Genomic DNA, 16,340 nt, shown 5'->3' with positions numbered 1-16,340 from the left:
TCGTGTATAAAAGATTCTCGTGTATAGAAGGATTATATCTAATGAAACGAACAAAACTAAAGTTAGTTTTTCGAAAGAGATCTCATTCACCTAAGAAATCGTTCTTTTTCAGAGAGTGAAGATGTAAAGAATTTCTTTTAGTGTGATTGTCCGTTTGTCACTGGTCAAAAAAGTGAATATCCTCTCGGTAATTTTCACGAGAACTACCTGTATAGAGTTGATACCGGTCACATGAGAGGTAGAAAATTAAATCAGCCATTTGAAGGGTTCAAATACTTGTAGAGATCTAAACTGCCCTGTTAGGTTGGAACAACGTATCGCATTTTTGATTTATCTTTGAAAACTCGTAAGCTTAAACTTTGAGTTTCTTTTGTATTTTGTATTCCCATGGAAAAGTGAAATCAATCGTTCGAAAGCTCCTCAAAGCTAACTACTGAGTGTCGTAATGTTCGGAAATTTCGAACTTTAGCTCGCTCTGTTGCGTAAAACGTTGTATGAATCTCGATGCAAAGTACTTTACTGGGAGGCTGTAAATTTATCTTTATCTAGAATATAATTTTGTGTATATTTTCTAATTTGATTGAATAAACGAATTATATAAAGAAAAGTACTTTACTGGGCTCACGACGTGTATTGTGATACTCAACCTGCGGTCTCGTATCACAATTACACATCTAGAGCCCAGTAAAGTACTTCGCACTCGATGTCATAAATAACTATTAATGTAAGAAGATAACATTAAAAAGTTCTCATGCTATTTCATGCACAATTTCTTTGGCCATTGCAATAGATTCAGCGACTGTAAGACCATGCGACTGAAAATATTGGAATAATCTCTGCTCCATTGTGGATTCGGCAAAGTTGGCAGTTTTGTATCCCCATAACTTTAAGAAAATTGCAGCCAGTCCCTGTAATATAGCAGAAAACCAATCCATCCATCCGCCCTCGAACTTCCAAGCCTTGGCGAGTAAATGCAAATTTATGGCTTGGGAAAGTTCATGAGCTGTTGTTCTATTCATAGCTTGAATAACCGGTTGCATAATTCGAGGTGCAGATGTCGGTCGTAATGCGGTTCCGGACACTACGTCATCGAAAGTCATTCTGTGTTTTGATGTGAGTTTTACAATTTTAAATCTCCATTCACTCATTATTCTATCCAATGGCAGGTCTAGTAACGATAGAATTTGTCCCAATGCTTTGAGCCTACGAGAAAATCGAAACCAGTTCAGGTTCGAGTTCAGATTCCTCGAACTGGTTACGAATTTCATATCTAGAATGAATTCAAACAACGCACTCCAAGCATAAATCGGTGTCGGGGAATCTCGCACACGCGATCATAGTATGCGTCCTTTTACGACATGTAACGAAAAGTCATGACTGTGCGAGATTCACCACTTAGAGGTGAATCTCGCACACCATGAATTTGTGTGGTGTGCGAGATTACCCTACCCCCATAAATCGTACCCTAAATAGTACCCTAAGTCGTACTGAAACGTGACAGTGTGCCATACAAATTTTTACACTGTTAAGAACGTGTCCATACAAAATAGTACTCTGTTTGGCAGCTGGTCACTATGACCACTCATGCTTGGAGTGCGTTGTTTCAAATCAAAGTCGTCAAACGTGTTTTACCGCCACTAGACGTAAGCCTTGGAGCACACTGAACCAGCAGCATGTACTATTCACCCATATTTATCGAAATGCTCCTTGTTCTCGTTCCACCATTGTCCTCGTTCGTTTTCCATTTCGCAGTGCGTAATACCGAGAACAACCGGGACCTTTTTCATGCAAATTCCCTCTATGAACAGCCTGTAATTGTTTTCCATACTCTTCTTGATTCTTCCTTTTTCAATAACGAACACCAACAGTGACACCCCTTCCTCTAAACTCTTCAGCAATCTTACCAGTTGTTTGATTGCTTGTGATTGTTTCAGTGTGCCTTCACCTAGTTTCGATAAGATTTCTAATTAGTCAAATGTGTGCAATTTTTACGAACTTTTAGAACGAACGTCCTTCCGACAGACCAACGGTGTCGTATAAATTGAAATGCGGAGTTTCATATTTCTTGAAATTGAATGTACAGCCGACCGCTTTATCAGACACTTTAGCTTCGTCCTGTCTAAGCAACAGATTCACAAGTGAACTTTTACCGCTGCCTGTAAATCAACTTCAGACTTTAGACTCAGATATTTATGGCAGAAGCGTAGAATGTTACCGGTTTCACCGAAAACTATAACGTTTTTGTTATTGCCACTGGCACTCATCATGTGGTCTGCAACACGTTACAACACAAAATGCGGTGAAATTTTATTAGTACTTAAACATTGGCCAATTGACTGAGAAAGACTATTTTAATTGCGGCTGAGATAATAACGAAGTGATAACAAAGATAAAGCTGTTGCTATCGCGTCGCTGAAAAGGTTATCTCCTCTATTATCGGTGTGAATTTTCTGTTGATTGTGTTACCCAACCCAGAATAAATCAGCAGGAATTTTTGTGTGTCAAAATGTCAAAATTTCGACTCTCTTTTAACACTGTATATGACAATATCGTTGGGTTAGTTAGACCTTACTCACTTTCTATTTTAAATTTTCGGAGTGAATATCCTCTTGTAAAGTTGATTGAAGTATAACTTACCCACACTTTATAAGTATAGGGACAGTTTCATTAGTCAAAATGCAATGATTTTTTAGACTGGCTAAAATTTTTAGACTGAGTATGGAACAGTACCGAGGTCATCCTGCATTTTTTATGAAAGTAGATTTCTTTCTTATTTCAATCTAAGCTACATCAGCGGTTTAAAGTTTTCGACCTTGAGCTGATTAGGTGAAAATACTGTCCCATAAACTACTTAAGGTTCATGTGTTGTTTATTGTTTGAGACAGGCTCGTCCTGTTAGTTTCTAATCCATAGTATTGAAATTGTTTCTTTGAATGTAAGTACTTATGCCGTCGTGTTGTATTTTCAAATTTCCAGACAAAAAATTTCTCGTTTACATCAAAGTTAGTGTACCATCCGAACGGAGTCGCTGCAATCAATATACACCACCGCGACACCACCTCTTAAACACCACCCATATACAAAAAAAAATCTATTTTGACATTCTCAGAAAGTTTTTTTTTCTTTCACTCGCGAGGTGTTTCGACCCGCAACAAAAATGTCAATAAAATTCGGTAAATTACTGATACTGATAATTGCGGTGCAAAACAGTGTGCCAGTGTTATGTCAGCCTGGCTCAAGTGATTTGCAGCAAGGATTTACCACCAGATGCGACGAATTGTGTTCGAATGAGATTCAGGAGGTAAGAGAAATGACAATAGTTCATAGAGGTGTAGTACACTGAAATGGGATGAATCGATAAAACGAAATTTTTGTGCCATAGGATTTGAGACCGGACTGTCAGCGAGGATGCCAGTACTACAATATTGAGTTTCTGGTCAGTGCTAGCAATAAGAATAAAGTCACCGACCTGGATACAACCAATAACAAGTGTCGATTGTGTGAGTAAAAATTTGTTTTCATTTTTCGTTACGTTTTCTTCCTTTCATTAATTATTTATACGACACCGGAACATTAAAATTGCTATATATACAAAATTTCCATGGATGTGCGGCGCACGTTTGTTTATTTACACAGCAAAAATTACGCAAATTGTTAATCAACCAAATTTCATTGCAAACAAAAACAAAAGTTGTGTTCACAGTCCTCGTTAAATAGGTGACTGTGCGGTGCGTAATAATTACGCTATATACAAACGTGAATACGGAACAAACATACGCCCACACACATTATACAGCTCGTACTATAACTTTTCTTAAACAGAGAGGACCTTGATAGAGAGTTTCGTTGTTTTTTTTTCTTCTAATTTTTATTGGCTCGTCTCAATTACGTTGATTATGGCCAATCATGATGTTTAATTGATGATCAAATGTGTTGTTGTTTTTCAGCTTGTCTGGAAGCGTACTCGCTGAGACTGAAATCGCAAAATGCTTGCGACATTGGATGCGGAAAAATGAATGAATTGCAGAGCACGGCACCGTACATAAATGGATGGTTGGTGTATATGGGAGCACCAGGTAATTAAAATAGGTTTTAAGGGAATTTATCTTAATTTAGTATGCGTGATCATGATCAACTATCGCCCACTATGGCCAGTACGGTCCTGCATCCACTGCGACTGAACACAAATGGTTCTTCCACTAATTTTTTTTTTCGTTTTGGTTTTATAGACCACAGCATGGTTCTGTTACAGCCGGATCTGGACATTTCATCGGACGACGACGATTGGGTGTTATTGGATTCAGTGATGCGGAACAACAACGACTACGACAAAATATTCGAGCAATACAAACTGACCGAAACGCGTATCCAAACAATACCGGCACATGACTGCAAACGGCGATTTTCGCCTGACTTTTCCTGGCTGTGGATCTTTCCCGTGCTAGCGCTGATGTTCGCTACAATTCGCCTGGTTCAGCGCTACGATGTGAACAATTGGAACGAGCAGTACGGCGACAAATTTCTAACCGACTCGGCAGGCAAACAGATCGGACCGAACGATCATTTCGTCGTCTCGAATGATGCATACTTTTATCCGTCGCCGGTGATTCCACCGCCGCAATATAATGAATCGGTTGAGGCAATGCTGTTGACCGATGATGATGATGATTGTAATGCACGGAATGAATTGAAGTGTTCGGGTCAAAAATGAGTGGATTTTGCGACGTGTAGTCGTGTGTGTGTGAGTGTGTGATGTGTTCGTTTCGGTGTGCACTGCTGGTGATTCACACTTGATATGATGTTATGCAACAAAAGAATTTTTTTTTTGTTTCTATTTGAAAATCTCTCTTGAAAATTTTAATTTAAATTTTTGTGATATCTGAAATGCATTTTTAGTTTTTAGTAATTGAATTATATTAATTGATTCGTTTATTCTAAGTACAAATTATGATTTAAGCAAATTAGATTTTATTGTTCACGATTGTGTGGGTGTTTATACTATCGATTTCCTATAAAAAGAATAATTTTTTTAAGGGGAGTTGCGGGAAATGGCTAAACAGGAAATGAAAAAAAAAATTAAATATTTTAACCAACTGTTTGTGTATCTCTCGTATGATTGTAGATACAAAATGATTACGAGTCCAATATACATTTACCAGCACCACCAACCAGTTGTAAAATGTTAATTCAGTCTAAATACAGCACAACCAAAGAACACTTTTGTAACAGAATGCTGTCAATTGTTCGGGGAAAAACTAAAAGGAAACTCAGTTGGGGACAGGGCCAATGAAATATTTGGAAACAAATTCGAATTGTTGGAATGTAGACGAACTTACGAAATTTGTGTCTGCTTATGAATCGGAGAAGGGTGAACATCTTCAACTATTGTGAAGACTAAGCCCATTTTCATTTCCCTCATAAAATACCACCGATCATGAAATCTTTACATTTTATTGATCCGCCGCTGTTTGAAGCGATTTTTTTTGTTGTTCTGGCGCTTACAGAACGCTAACGGTGTCAACTGACATCATATAGAGACCAGGTTGATGTAAAAATGAAGTTTTCGCAACAAGTGACGAAAAGTAGGACTTTCCGTTACATTTATTGCGAAAAACGTTGTATATAACTTGATGATAAATGCTTTTTCGCAATTCCGGTCCATAATCATCACTTTTCCATGCATCCATTTAATGTCGTTTTGAAGGTATTTATTTCACAGTGCGTTATTGATTATTTTTTCGCACTTGGGCTTTTTCACATTTTTTTCGCACGCTACATAGCTCAGTACCTTTAAGAAAGACTAAATTTTATAAATAAAAACTCTGCACAGACCAGGATTTGAACATCCAACACCAAAATTCTTTTAAACACCAAGCAACGACCATAGCTATTCGGCTACAGAGTCACACAATTATACAGAACGTATTGTTGAAGCGTACATACTAAGCATTGACTACTTGATTTTATTTAGCGCGTCTCTATACATCACATTGCAATGTGTATATAGAACAGGTTGCTTGATCGTTCAAATGAATTCATGTTTGCATGTGAATGTTTGGTAGAAATTTTGGTAATATTTTGCATTGGAAAGGTGATTATGGCCCGAAATTGCGAAAAACGTTGTATCTACCACGGTAGGTATGCCGGTATTTTTTCGCACACGACGTCTTGTCGACCTCGGCTTCGCCTCGGATCGACAATCGACATCTAGTGCGAAAAAATACCTTCATACCTACCTTGGTAGATAAATAACTATTTTAGGGACACGATGTGTATCTTCACATCTAGTGCCTAAAAAGGCATTTATCACTCGGTTGTATAAATAACTATTTCAGTGTCAGAAATGAAGGTCTTTCATGTCTGACGAGTTGAAATCGGAAGAGGAAGTGGATACCTTCCAATGATTTTATTCTTCGTGTGACACTAATATAACTTCAATTTCAGACTCATTAGGCTTCGAAAACGAAATAACATTTCACGTAGTAGAACAATAGGGAAAATATTTCAAACTGTGGTCCTAAGAGGAACGGATACGTGGGCTCTTGGTCTAAAGATTTGAAAGATTGTTCGAGACGTAAAAGTGTTTTTTTTTACTTTTCCCATGATTCAACAAAGATTTTCCGGAACCATTAGGCAGTCTATAACTCTCTCGAGTCACAGCTGTTTCCGGCACAGTTTCATCATTATCTTTCAAATTTTGATCAATAAACATTCAAACCAGATGTTATCCGATATTAATTAGACACGGGATGTAAATCTGACAACTCTTGTAGTTTCGAATAGATTCTCTGTGAAGCTGCTAGGTATTTTGTGCTTATTTTGTTTGCTTAAATTTCTATATTTTGTCACAATTTTGATTACATAAGAAAGAGTTTTCACAAGGCATTTTTAATTGACGTAATAGTACATTTCCTACCTAGAACTAAAAGTCTTTTTTAGCGTGTAAGAGCCGAAGGCGAGTTCTGGAATCGAACACGCTAAAAAAGACTTTTAGTCCGTGGTACGAATCATATTTTTGATATCCGGCGGAGGAAAAGTGCGACGAAAAATATTGTTTTAAGCAAAAACTTGTTCTACAGCTGATACTTGGCTTGTCTTGATTAAAAACTAAATTTTTCTGACCTGATTTTACAATTCGATTTTTAGAGACATAACCTAAAAACCATCGATTTTTATTAGAAACTTGAAAAATTTGAAATCACCCAAAATTTTGACAGTTCAGCCACCAAAATCGAATTATAAAAACAGTGGTAATCAGAAAAATTCAGTTTTAATCACTCAGCCAAGGCGGTTCGTTTACCGTAAAATTAACTTTTCAGTACGCAGGCGAGAAAATAGTCATTTTCTCCCCTCAGCTGAAACTTCTGAAGCCTTTGTTGTGAAAAATGGTGTGATGACTTCGGGAAGAAAAGTAGGAAATTTCATTTTCTTGGGTGTCTTGTGGTCCTCGCTGTGCTCCGGCCACAAAAAAACACGCACTACATGAAGTTTCCAACTTTTCTTCCCTAGGTCAATAACTAACTCTTTCGAAGTAAATTTATCAAAAAAAATTAAGTATTTCGGAGCATCTCGTGGAACAATTTTTTGTTTGGAATAGGTTTGTTCCACGAACTTTGACAACCCGAACAACGACAATTTCATCCATAGCAACGTCGCTTACGTGATATTTCATTCAAATCGAGCAACGTCGCCTATGCGATTTACACAGAGGTATTATTGAGGTTATGGTTTTATGGATGAAATTTGACAATTCATATGGCCTTGGAACAAACCTATAATGTTTACGTCGATTAATTGTTTTAAAATTTCTACTCTCATTGGAGTAAAAAAAATTGTGCTACGTCTAGCGTACTCTCATAGAATAGTGTGTGTGTATTATAATATGCATGCCCGTTATTTACATCAACATAATAATAAATTTAACTATAAAATACTGAGGTAACGTCCAAATTAAAAGTCGTTACGTAGCAATAATATTGTATTACTTGAAAATCAAACTAATAAACAGAAAAGTAAGGTAGAAAATAAGCAAGGAAGGTGAAATAAAAATAATAAACTTTAATTGTGTGCAAATCCCAACCATAATTCGTTGTCCATTTCATAAGTACGAGAGAATTTGAGTTCTTTTTCGTTGGTTTTGTTTTTAAATGTTGTTGAAATGACAGATTTAGATTAAATTTTTTTTTGGTTAATTTTTTTTTAAACTTTATTTTAACATTTTCATATAATTGTAAGTTGCAAATCTATTTTTAAATTATTTTTTGTAAGCAAAGTGTGTATGAATATATAGAAAGTCTTTTCCTAACAATGAATTGAATAATTTGAAAAGTGTTTCAATGCTCGCCGTCTTACTCTAACTTGGGTTGCTTTTGGATTTAACGGCTAAATCACATGCTGTCCAGTTTCCGGTTACGATTTTTGCTGACCTTTTGCTGAGATATGCTGAGATATGAATAAACGGCGTGGGGTAATCTGGCACACCATACAAATTGATTCTGTGCCAGATTCACCTCTAGGAGGCGAATCTGGCACAGTCATAACTTTTCGTTACATGTAGTAAAAGGACGCATACTATGATCGCGTGTGCCAGATAAACGAACGTTATTAGTTTTTGGTTAAAAATAATTCCATTTACCATTTAACGGTTGAGAGAATAAAAATATTTGTAAAAGGAAAAATTCCAGTGGCCGTCCCACAACAAATATTGGATAATTTCCACATTTTTAACCTTTAATGTAATTGAGGGGTTACATACTGAAGTGCTTGAAAAATGAATTGGCGATCTATGTTTGAAAAATTTTGACAGAAAATGTATGAGGTAGCTGTCAAATGTTTTTCATGCACGTTGTAAACCTGATATAAGTTTTTTTTTAGATTTCATCTGTTAGAGTGATCATTGCACCTGTTATAAACACAGATAAATTTCTGTTTTATTTAGGGGAAAGCTGTTGTCAGTGGAATAAACATTCCATTTTCATGTATATTTTGAGAATTTTCGAAAATGTGAATTCTTGAAATCCTTAAACGAGCGGCAAATGTTCATTGAAAAATCCTTTGTCAGTCAGTCAAAAGAAAATCCTCAAATTCATAGAAAATCCACAAAATCATAGAAAATCCTTTCAAATAAAAAAAAATCGTTTGAAAACGATGGGAAAACCTTGAAAATTCTTTTTGAAAATCCTTTGGAACGAAATTTACAAATATCTGTCCTTGAAAATCGAGGGGGCCAAAAGGGTGGCAAATCAATTTCTAATTCCTTCAATTTGCACTTTATTTCCTATAATTCCTATTCTAATAATACCACGATATTTTCTGTTACTATCTGCTACACTATTCATTGTCTCACGGCAGTGTAAAATAAGCCAGCCAGGAGCGGTTCATTTTCGAAACGTCAAATAAGGGACCTAAATCACTGTATGAAAATGAACTCAAATGAACAATGACATAAGTTGGCTACTAGATTATTCAGATCCCTAGTCAAATCAAGCGCTACTGCCTGGTCTACATACTTTACACTGATTGTCGTGATTGTCTACTTTTTAGAAACAATTTTTTAAAATTTTTCTTTATTTCGGTAATTTTTTAACATTTTCTTCAAATTTAAAGAAAACGAAAAAATAACGTCGAAATTACTGCAGTCTCGTAGTTGCCAACGTATCCGGTATATACTAGAAATTGAAAGAATTGATGGAATTACAAGGAGTTGACTGGAAATACGAGACAAATTGGAAGTAAATGAAAGGAAACAATCAGCGAATGAACTGTATTTTACAAACCGAATAGCCAAGAACAAGTGTTTTGCATTCACTTAGCTCTTTCGTTCATCATACGTATCCGTATTTCCTTTCATTTACGTCCAATTTCTCGTATTTCCAGTCAATTTCTAGTATCAGTGCCGCTCTTAGCTTTTGGGCGCCATCGGGCAATTGGAAAAATAGGCGCCAATTTAGTAAAGCTAATTTTTTTAAGGACCTCGGGCGCCATTTACTTCTGCTCCACTTCGGGCGCCACGGGCATTTGCCCATTTGGCCCATATGGAAAAGGCGGCACTGCTTCCTTCAATTACTATTACTATTCTCCGGCAACTCCTTCGAGGGTGTGTAATCAATTGCCTGAGTAGTTTCCTCCTCACTGAAAATGCTAAACATTCTAAAATCCAAGAATTGTCAAAAATTCAAGTTCTTGAAATTTGTGAAATTCTTAAAAACTTTTGAAAATGGTTGAAATTCTAGCATTCAAATTAGAAGTAACGGCCTAATTCTGTATAGCTCAAAGACCTCAAAGACCGAGCAATCTTCGGTGTGAATCGTACAAGAGCAAATTCAATAAAATCTACTACAATCCCACTCGTGCAAAAAAAAACAGCTCAAAAAGCATGACACTCCATAACCGCACAAACTTCAAAAGTTTTGTTTACATTGAAAGACTCACATCTACACAAGATTGCAACCGTGTGGTTAAAGTTTTTAGTTGAACAATTCCGGCAAAATGGAAACAGATAGTTCGCCTGTTACTGAGACCAAGCATCTGATGTGTGTCCCCGGACAAAGACTCTGCCTGTGTGAAGAAAATACAATCCCCGGTCAAGGTACATACGAACGACAGGGATACATCTACTCAATGCTGGCCGGATTGGTACAAATTCGACAGAAAGATAAGGTAAACGATTGACATGGCATCCATTCCGGATGAATTTTTCAATGGAAATCTATTCCACTTCAGATGAAAGTACTCGAAGTCAAATCGTTCGGAAATCAAACCATTGTTCCGATTGCCGGTGATATTGTAACAGCCAAAGTAACCGTTTTGAATCAGCGAATAGCCAAATGTCTGATTACTTGTGTGGGCGATGTAACGTTGAATCGGACGTACCGCGGCTTATTGCGGAAAGAAGATGTTCGAAGCACAGAAAAGGATCGTGTCGACATGTACAAATCATTCCGACCGGGCGATGTCATTCTGGCCCGTGTGGTACGTAGTCATTGGAATTTATTGGTTCATGTTTAGAGTTGTAAAGATAACACTTCCTCATTCCAATTTCAGTTACCGCACACCGAACTACATTGCTACCAGTTGAGCACTGCCGAAAACGAACTCGGAGTTGTTGTGGCAATGGCTGCTGAATCTGGTCTGCATGGTGTGCCAATGATTCCAGTAAGTTGGACAGAAATGCAATGCCCACAAAGTTTGGTTAAGGAACAGCGGAAGGTTGCAAAAATTGTGTCAGAAAGTGCCGTCAATATCAAAACCGAACCAAAACCGTAGAATAAAGGCAAACGCAAAAAATTTTGAAAATTATTTTGTTTTTATCGAGAACGGGAACCAAATGCAATTGCAACTGTTACAAGAAAAACAAGAAAACCTTAACCTTAACTCAACGCACATCGATGCTTCCCACATCCGACGCATATCGAATCTTATTGTCCGACACTGCTTTAGCCGTTGTCAAATAAAATTGAACCACTCGTCTCAATTCGTCCAAGCATTCCCGATAACATTCGTCCTGGTCGGCATTCAGCTCCAATCCGTAGATCAATAAATCGATTGTATTCACCGGCAAACACATTGGCGGCAGTGTAATGTGCATCGAATTGCTGAGTCCGAAGAATTCGCCGCCAAACCGGAGCATCGCCGAAACATAATCCACTGCCAATTCGGTGGCTTCAATTAGACGACCGTGGTTCACATACAAGTACAACAGTTCGGATGGATTCGCTTTTTTGTACGACAAATACAGCCAATGCGGCAGAAATTCGCCGAGACTCAAAATTTTGTTGGCCACCGATTTGCGCAATGTGGTAGCAGTGCCGGTTTCATAATCGTCCAGCAAAACTTCGAGTAATTTCCAGGCCATATCTACCGCCGAGTTCTTTTGCGGCAGATCGGCAATGTCATTTTCTTGCAGCCACGACCACACTTCATTCGAATTCTCTTCGGAGGCTCGGACACAGGCAGCTGCAAGGCTCTCCAGAACGGGTGCAACACTTTTTTCCAATTTAGACGTCAATTTGACAGCTGCAGTGTACAGTCCCGTGTTAGCAAGCACTGCAATCAACTGATCCGTATCAGCATTCAATATCGAGCCGATCTCCTGACGATGCTTCGACAAACACAAGATCGTGTCGGCAATGAGCAACTCCTGGCGAATGTCTTTGGACTGCAGCACGATGACATTTTGCTTTACCGGAATCTGTTGGAATTTCAATTGGTCAGTGAGAGAAACAACAACCGGTGTTCGATTGGTGACCTACCTCATTCGTTTCCATATCTTCACTGTTATGGCCATTGTCTTCGTTGATAACGGGCTTGGCAATCCAGGCGTAATTCTCATCGCATAGGTTCAGCGCGTTCAGGCAAGCCAAAAGGCACTCATAACGACACTGTACCGACTCAATGGTGTCACATTCTAAGGCGTATCGCATCGCTTGTTCGTACATAATAGATGAGGCTATCCGGACAGAGAATGGAGATAAAATGAAAATTTCGTTCATTGATCCACACAATCGCACATCACACCACAAACCTTTTCGAAAATTACCCTTCGTCACATGGAAAGCGTACAGGAATTCGTAGTAGTGATTCCGTTCGATTGCCATCGATCTGGCCCTCGATTCGACAATATCTTCCAGGTCGTCTTGAAGCCGAATGTACGGATACTTCATCAGCAAATCGGAACGATTCTGTTGAAACAAACACACAACCAACAGCCGTAGACAGTCTTTTCTGCGCGACGGTTCGCTATTATCGATCAATGCATGATATGCCTCATCATAGTGTTCCAATTGCAGATGATTGGTGAAGACAATCGATTGAAACATTGCCAGCTGAGGATCGTTTTTGTCCAAAATTCCGATGGCCGCTCGGGCAAGTGAAATGACATGATCCAGTGCCGAATGTTGTTCGAACAGTTGAATCACTTTCAGATAGTATTGAGTCAATGCCATGTTGTAGGTGATGCCCTCCGCTGATGGTGTCAGAATAATTTTCTCCAAAAATGTTTCAGTCAACACTCCGCTGGCAGCTTTCATGAACATATCGTAGGCTTTGTGTGCTTCACCATTTTCCAGCAGTGATACAGCCAAAATGAAGTGTCCTAAAAAGATCTTAGGCATCACAGATTGTCCGTCAGATGGAACGAAATGCCAGATCTACTTACGTGAACAGCTGTTCCATTCACACCATCGATTCAGCAATCGAACGTATTCTTGAATCAAAATGTGCTGGCAACTGCTGAGCAACCATTCGCCAAATATAAAATTGCCGGACACCGCCCACACCAACTGACCGATATTCTTAACCAGCGGCACCAACGTGTATTGCCACTGTTGATCGGTCAATTTTTTAAATTGTAAATTCAACGCCGACAAACCGGTGACGATTCCCTTGCCGCGTAGGAACAATTCCAGCAATGTTATCGGTTGAACGGAACGTGGAATGTGTCTCGCATCGGATAATTGAAGTGTGGCCAGACGTTGAAGACTGCTCTCCCTTGAATGTCAATGGAATTGAGTTAGTCAAATGCTAGGAAATGAATTTTCGACGAAATCGGATCCACTTACAGTGATGCTGATGATGTTCCGGATTGTGCTGGAGTTTCGCTCATCCACATCATAACGTAATAGGCCTGTACATATACCATCGTGTCCGGCATGCATTGCGAACGAATCACTTCCAACACATTGCAAGGAATGTCAAATGTGTCGAACAGTATGTGCTGCAGGATGAGCAAATTGCGGCACAATGAATACCGAATCAGAGCGATCTGACGCAGTGATTCGGACACAACTGATATTCCAATATCGCTGCCGAACAATGTGATTAAATGGCGCGTTGCGTTTAGTGGCGTTTCTTCGTCGGTATCCATACGCAGTTCGTCCAGCAATCGGATCATGGCTTGAGAAAGGTCTCCGATGGTTTTGATTTCGTAGTGCAGCTTCAGTATGAAGTCCCGTTGAGAGCTCTGCAAACAACGGGAAGGCAATGTAAAACTTGGCACAGAAAATTGCAACGAAACTCCTCAGAATCACATTATGCTTACCATGTCGCCATCGTCATCCTTCGACAGCATATCGGAAACGAATTTCTCGATCACAACATTCGGTATGTGCAAGTAGTACATTTTGTTGTCGATTTCACGTTTGATGTCCTCCAAAATCGGTTGTTCGAGCATCGCCAACACCGACACCAATTTCACAATGTCCTCGTCCAGATCAATTTCGACCGAATCGCCGGCAATCATTACATGCTCCAATGTGTCACACGGTCTCAGCAGCGAAAACGACGTCTTCTTAACAATGCAAACCGCACCCACCGATTGCATGATAACCAAACCGATCGGCTGACACGATTTCTCCTGATACTGTTCGCATCGCAAATAAAACGCTTCCCAATGCTTGGCACTCACTTCCACATATTCTTCGTCGGTCATTTCGTATTCACTGATCTCGTTTTGAACTTCTTGCTCAACGGCCTGACAGACGCGATCCTTCAGTATCGATATCGGTAGATTCGGATCGGACAGAATGTTCGATCTGCGGAACATCTACAACGAACAATTGATATGTTAAACGAAGATCGGCAAGGATTACTGATGCACTCACCATCAAAGCTTGATCGATGACGCTGCGTTGAAATTTGCCCGGATGAAATATGTACGAGCAGTAAATCTGCTTCGGATCGCATCCATTTTCGACCACAATGCATCGATCTGGTGGGGGTTCCATTGCCGCCGATACCCAACCGCTACTGGACAGGAAAGAGTAACTGCAAATGTTATACTCGCCCTGTGGATTGCACCACAGGCCCCAGATTCGATTGTCATTCACTTCGAAATCGACAAGATCGTACTGTGGCGCTTTGATCACTTTGACTCGGATCATCGAATGAGTGGCCATTCCGTCCCACTGCGTTTGAATGGTCACAAATTCCGAACCCATTGAGTAGCACAGATACGCGCAAATGGTTGTAGGCGACGAGCGACGCAATAAATTGGATTGAGCTGCAAAATATCAAACGAATTGGAACGATGTGGTAAGCGCGAAGAGTGAACTATAGCAGAAGATAAAACATACGTCCTTGCGGTCGTGCATCAATTCCTTCTTGTAGACAATTTACTGTCGATACACATTGGCCAGTGCGTGTTGACCACATTCGTATTTGCTCGTCTCGGTACAAAGCGTAGAGGAAAGTCTGATCGCCAATGGTATTGAAAACCAGCGACGAGACGTATTTACTGTCTGGCGAGTTGGTCTTACCGCTGAGATTAGGGAAACGAAATTGATTAGAAGATTCCATTGAACTGGGTCTGTCATTATCTTATTACCGCAAGGCACCCGTTATGTTCGACAATATCCTCGGGACAATATAATTTTGCTTCAATTCCATGGGCACTGTCTTTCCACTTTCACAATTCATCACAAACAGCATCAGAGTTGTGTGATATGCAGTAGCAAACACAGCTTCCTCGCCACCATTTAACAACCAACATGCTGCCGTATGTGGAATGGGATGATCTAAAATGGTTTTTATTTGTAAATTTCACTCCAATGGAACAGACCCAGTTCCACACTGCACTTACTAGTTGCCGTTAAATTACCGATGACATGAAATGTGTATTTGTCTCGGGCCGGATTTGCCGACGCTTCATGTAATATGGACATGGATTGAGTTTCAATTTTCTGCTGCAATTTCGACGGATGCGAAAACGTCAACCGATGAAGACTGCTCACTGTTACCACCAATAATATGACCGAGTCTTGTGTTTCGAATATGGACACCGTCAGAACGGGCGAATCGGCAAATTTGTATCGAACATGATTGTCGAGCAGATTCACGTCCAAACTGATCTCGGATAATTCGAGTGTGTCGTGACATGTTCGCCTGAGTATGAGAAACGTTAACCGCAAAATTCCGGCTGGTTGGTTAGTATAGTTACGGAACTTACCAATAGATGAAACGGTTCCGGTTATCGATTTGCCAAGCATTTTTGTAGCAGTAACCACCGGCTTTTTCGGCCACTTTAATGTCCTGGGTACTTTGGGTGCCGCCTGTCGCATAATGATCATGTTTTTGTTTGTTAAAAGATTGCGTTCATAACCTAAGCAGAGGATTTGTTTGCAATAGTTTACCGGTATTCAGTGAAATGTCCTTCCATAATTGTGGATTTGTCTGTCCGGGTATAACTTCACGATAACTCATTGGAAATTCATCCATTTCTTTGCGTAATTGTCGGGAGGCTTTAAGGTGTACAGATAAACGAGTGGCCGCCAAATATGATTTGTTTTTTTTGCTAGAGAACAGCGAGCGTTTGACAGTTACACTACAGAAAATGTACTAAAATG

General features: G+C 39.3%; 4 protein-coding genes across 5 annotated transcripts; 2 read left to right on the top strand and 2 right to left on the bottom strand.

Moving 5' to 3' along the window:
- Positions 1–505: 505 nt before the first annotated feature.
- LOC119067440 lies at positions 506–2,449 on the bottom strand. The gene is made up of 4 exons (XM_037170415.1): positions 2,216–2,449; positions 2,010–2,156; positions 1,687–1,945; positions 506–1,101 (listed from the first exon to the last, which is right to left on the bottom strand). Exons 1-4 carry the CDS (start codon positions 2,265–2,267, stop codon positions 750–752), a joined length of 810 nt encoding a protein of 269 aa, XP_037026310.1. The 5' UTR covers positions 2,268–2,449; the 3' UTR covers positions 506–749.
- Positions 2,450–2,976: 527 nt separating this feature from the next.
- LOC119067439 lies at positions 2,977–5,532 on the top strand. The gene is made up of 4 exons (XM_037170414.1): positions 2,977–3,301; positions 3,383–3,500; positions 3,948–4,076; positions 4,230–5,532. The coding sequence occupies exons 1-4, from the start codon at positions 3,158–3,160 to the stop codon at positions 4,709–4,711; spliced, it is 873 nt and encodes a 290-aa protein (XP_037026309.1). The 5' UTR covers positions 2,977–3,157; the 3' UTR covers positions 4,712–5,532.
- A 4,835-nt stretch (positions 5,533–10,367) lies between these two features.
- LOC119067436 (exosome complex component CSL4) lies at positions 10,368–11,302 on the top strand. Its single transcript, XM_037170410.1, has 3 exons — positions 10,368–10,659; positions 10,723–10,971; positions 11,044–11,302. The coding sequence occupies exons 1-3, from the start codon at positions 10,489–10,491 to the stop codon at positions 11,263–11,265; spliced, it is 642 nt and encodes a 213-aa protein (XP_037026305.1). The 5' UTR covers positions 10,368–10,488; the 3' UTR covers positions 11,266–11,302.
- Positions 11,287–16,329, bottom strand: LOC119067434 (nuclear pore complex protein Nup160 homolog). 2 transcript variants are annotated; one of them, XM_037170407.1, is made up of 13 exons: positions 16,128–16,316; positions 15,944–16,046; positions 15,578–15,879; positions 15,323–15,512; positions 15,072–15,256; positions 14,907–14,998; positions 14,601–14,849; positions 14,039–14,542; positions 13,560–13,960; positions 13,157–13,488; positions 12,524–13,093; positions 12,252–12,448; positions 11,287–12,190 (listed from the first exon to the last, which is right to left on the bottom strand). In XM_037170407.1, exons 1-13 carry the CDS (start codon positions 16,210–16,212, stop codon positions 11,375–11,377), a joined length of 4,026 nt encoding a protein of 1,341 aa, XP_037026302.1. In that variant the 5' UTR covers positions 16,213–16,316; the 3' UTR covers positions 11,287–11,374. The 2 variants fall into 2 exon arrangements, with proteins under 2 accessions (XP_037026302.1, XP_037026301.1); XM_037170406.1 differs by having other exon boundaries at positions 14,601–14,998; positions 16,128–16,329.
- Between the last annotated feature and the right edge of the window lie 11 nt (positions 16,330–16,340).

The sequence above is a fragment of the Bradysia coprophila genome (assembly GCF_014529535.1).
Source record: "Bradysia coprophila strain Holo2 chromosome X unlocalized genomic scaffold, BU_Bcop_v1 contig_12, whole genome shotgun sequence".
Lineage (NCBI taxonomy): Eukaryota > Metazoa > Arthropoda > Insecta > Diptera > Sciaridae > Bradysia > Bradysia coprophila.
This window is presented reverse-complemented; position numbering and strand designations above follow the sequence as displayed.

Bases quoted from the DNA above. Each gene is read 5' to 3' on its own strand.
- LOC119067440 (XM_037170415.1), bottom strand. From the start codon at position 2,267: ATGATGAGTGCCAGTGGCAATAACAAAAACGTTATAGTTTTCGGTGAA. The intron at 2,157-2,215 runs GTAACATTCTAC...GTTGATTTACAG, and splicing joins TATAGTTTTCGGTGAAACCG to GCAGCGGTAAAAGTTCACTT. The intron at 1,946-2,009 runs GTTCGTTCTAAA...TATCGAAACTAG, and splicing joins CGTTGGTCTGTCGGAAGGAC to GTGAAGGCACACTGAAACAA.
- LOC119067439 (XM_037170414.1), top strand. From the start codon at position 3,158: ATGTCAATAAAATTCGGTAAATTACTGATACTGATAATTGCGGTGCAA. The intron at 3,302-3,382 runs GTAAGAGAAATG...TTTGTGCCATAG, and splicing joins GTTCGAATGAGATTCAGGAG to GATTTGAGACCGGACTGTCA. The intron at 3,501-3,947 runs GTGAGTAAAAAT...GTTGTTTTTCAG, and splicing joins CAATAACAAGTGTCGATTGT to CTTGTCTGGAAGCGTACTCG.
- LOC119067436 (XM_037170410.1), top strand. From the start codon at position 10,489: ATGGAAACAGATAGTTCGCCTGTTACTGAGACCAAGCATCTGATGTGT. The intron at 10,660-10,722 runs GTAAACGATTGA...ATTCCACTTCAG, and splicing joins AAATTCGACAGAAAGATAAG to ATGAAAGTACTCGAAGTCAA. The intron at 10,972-11,043 runs GTACGTAGTCAT...TTCCAATTTCAG, and splicing joins ATGTCATTCTGGCCCGTGTG to TTACCGCACACCGAACTACA.
- LOC119067434 (XM_037170406.1), bottom strand. From the start codon at position 16,212: ATGGATGAATTTCCAATGAGTTATCGTGAAGTTATACCCGGACAGACA. The intron at 14,999-15,071 runs GTATGTTTTATC...GATATTTTGCAG, and splicing joins TGATGCACGACCGCAAGGAC to CTCAATCCAATTTATTGCGT. The intron at 13,961-14,038 runs GTAAGCATAATG...CGTTGTTTGCAG, and splicing joins AGGATGACGATGGCGACATG to AGCTCTCAACGGGACTTCAT.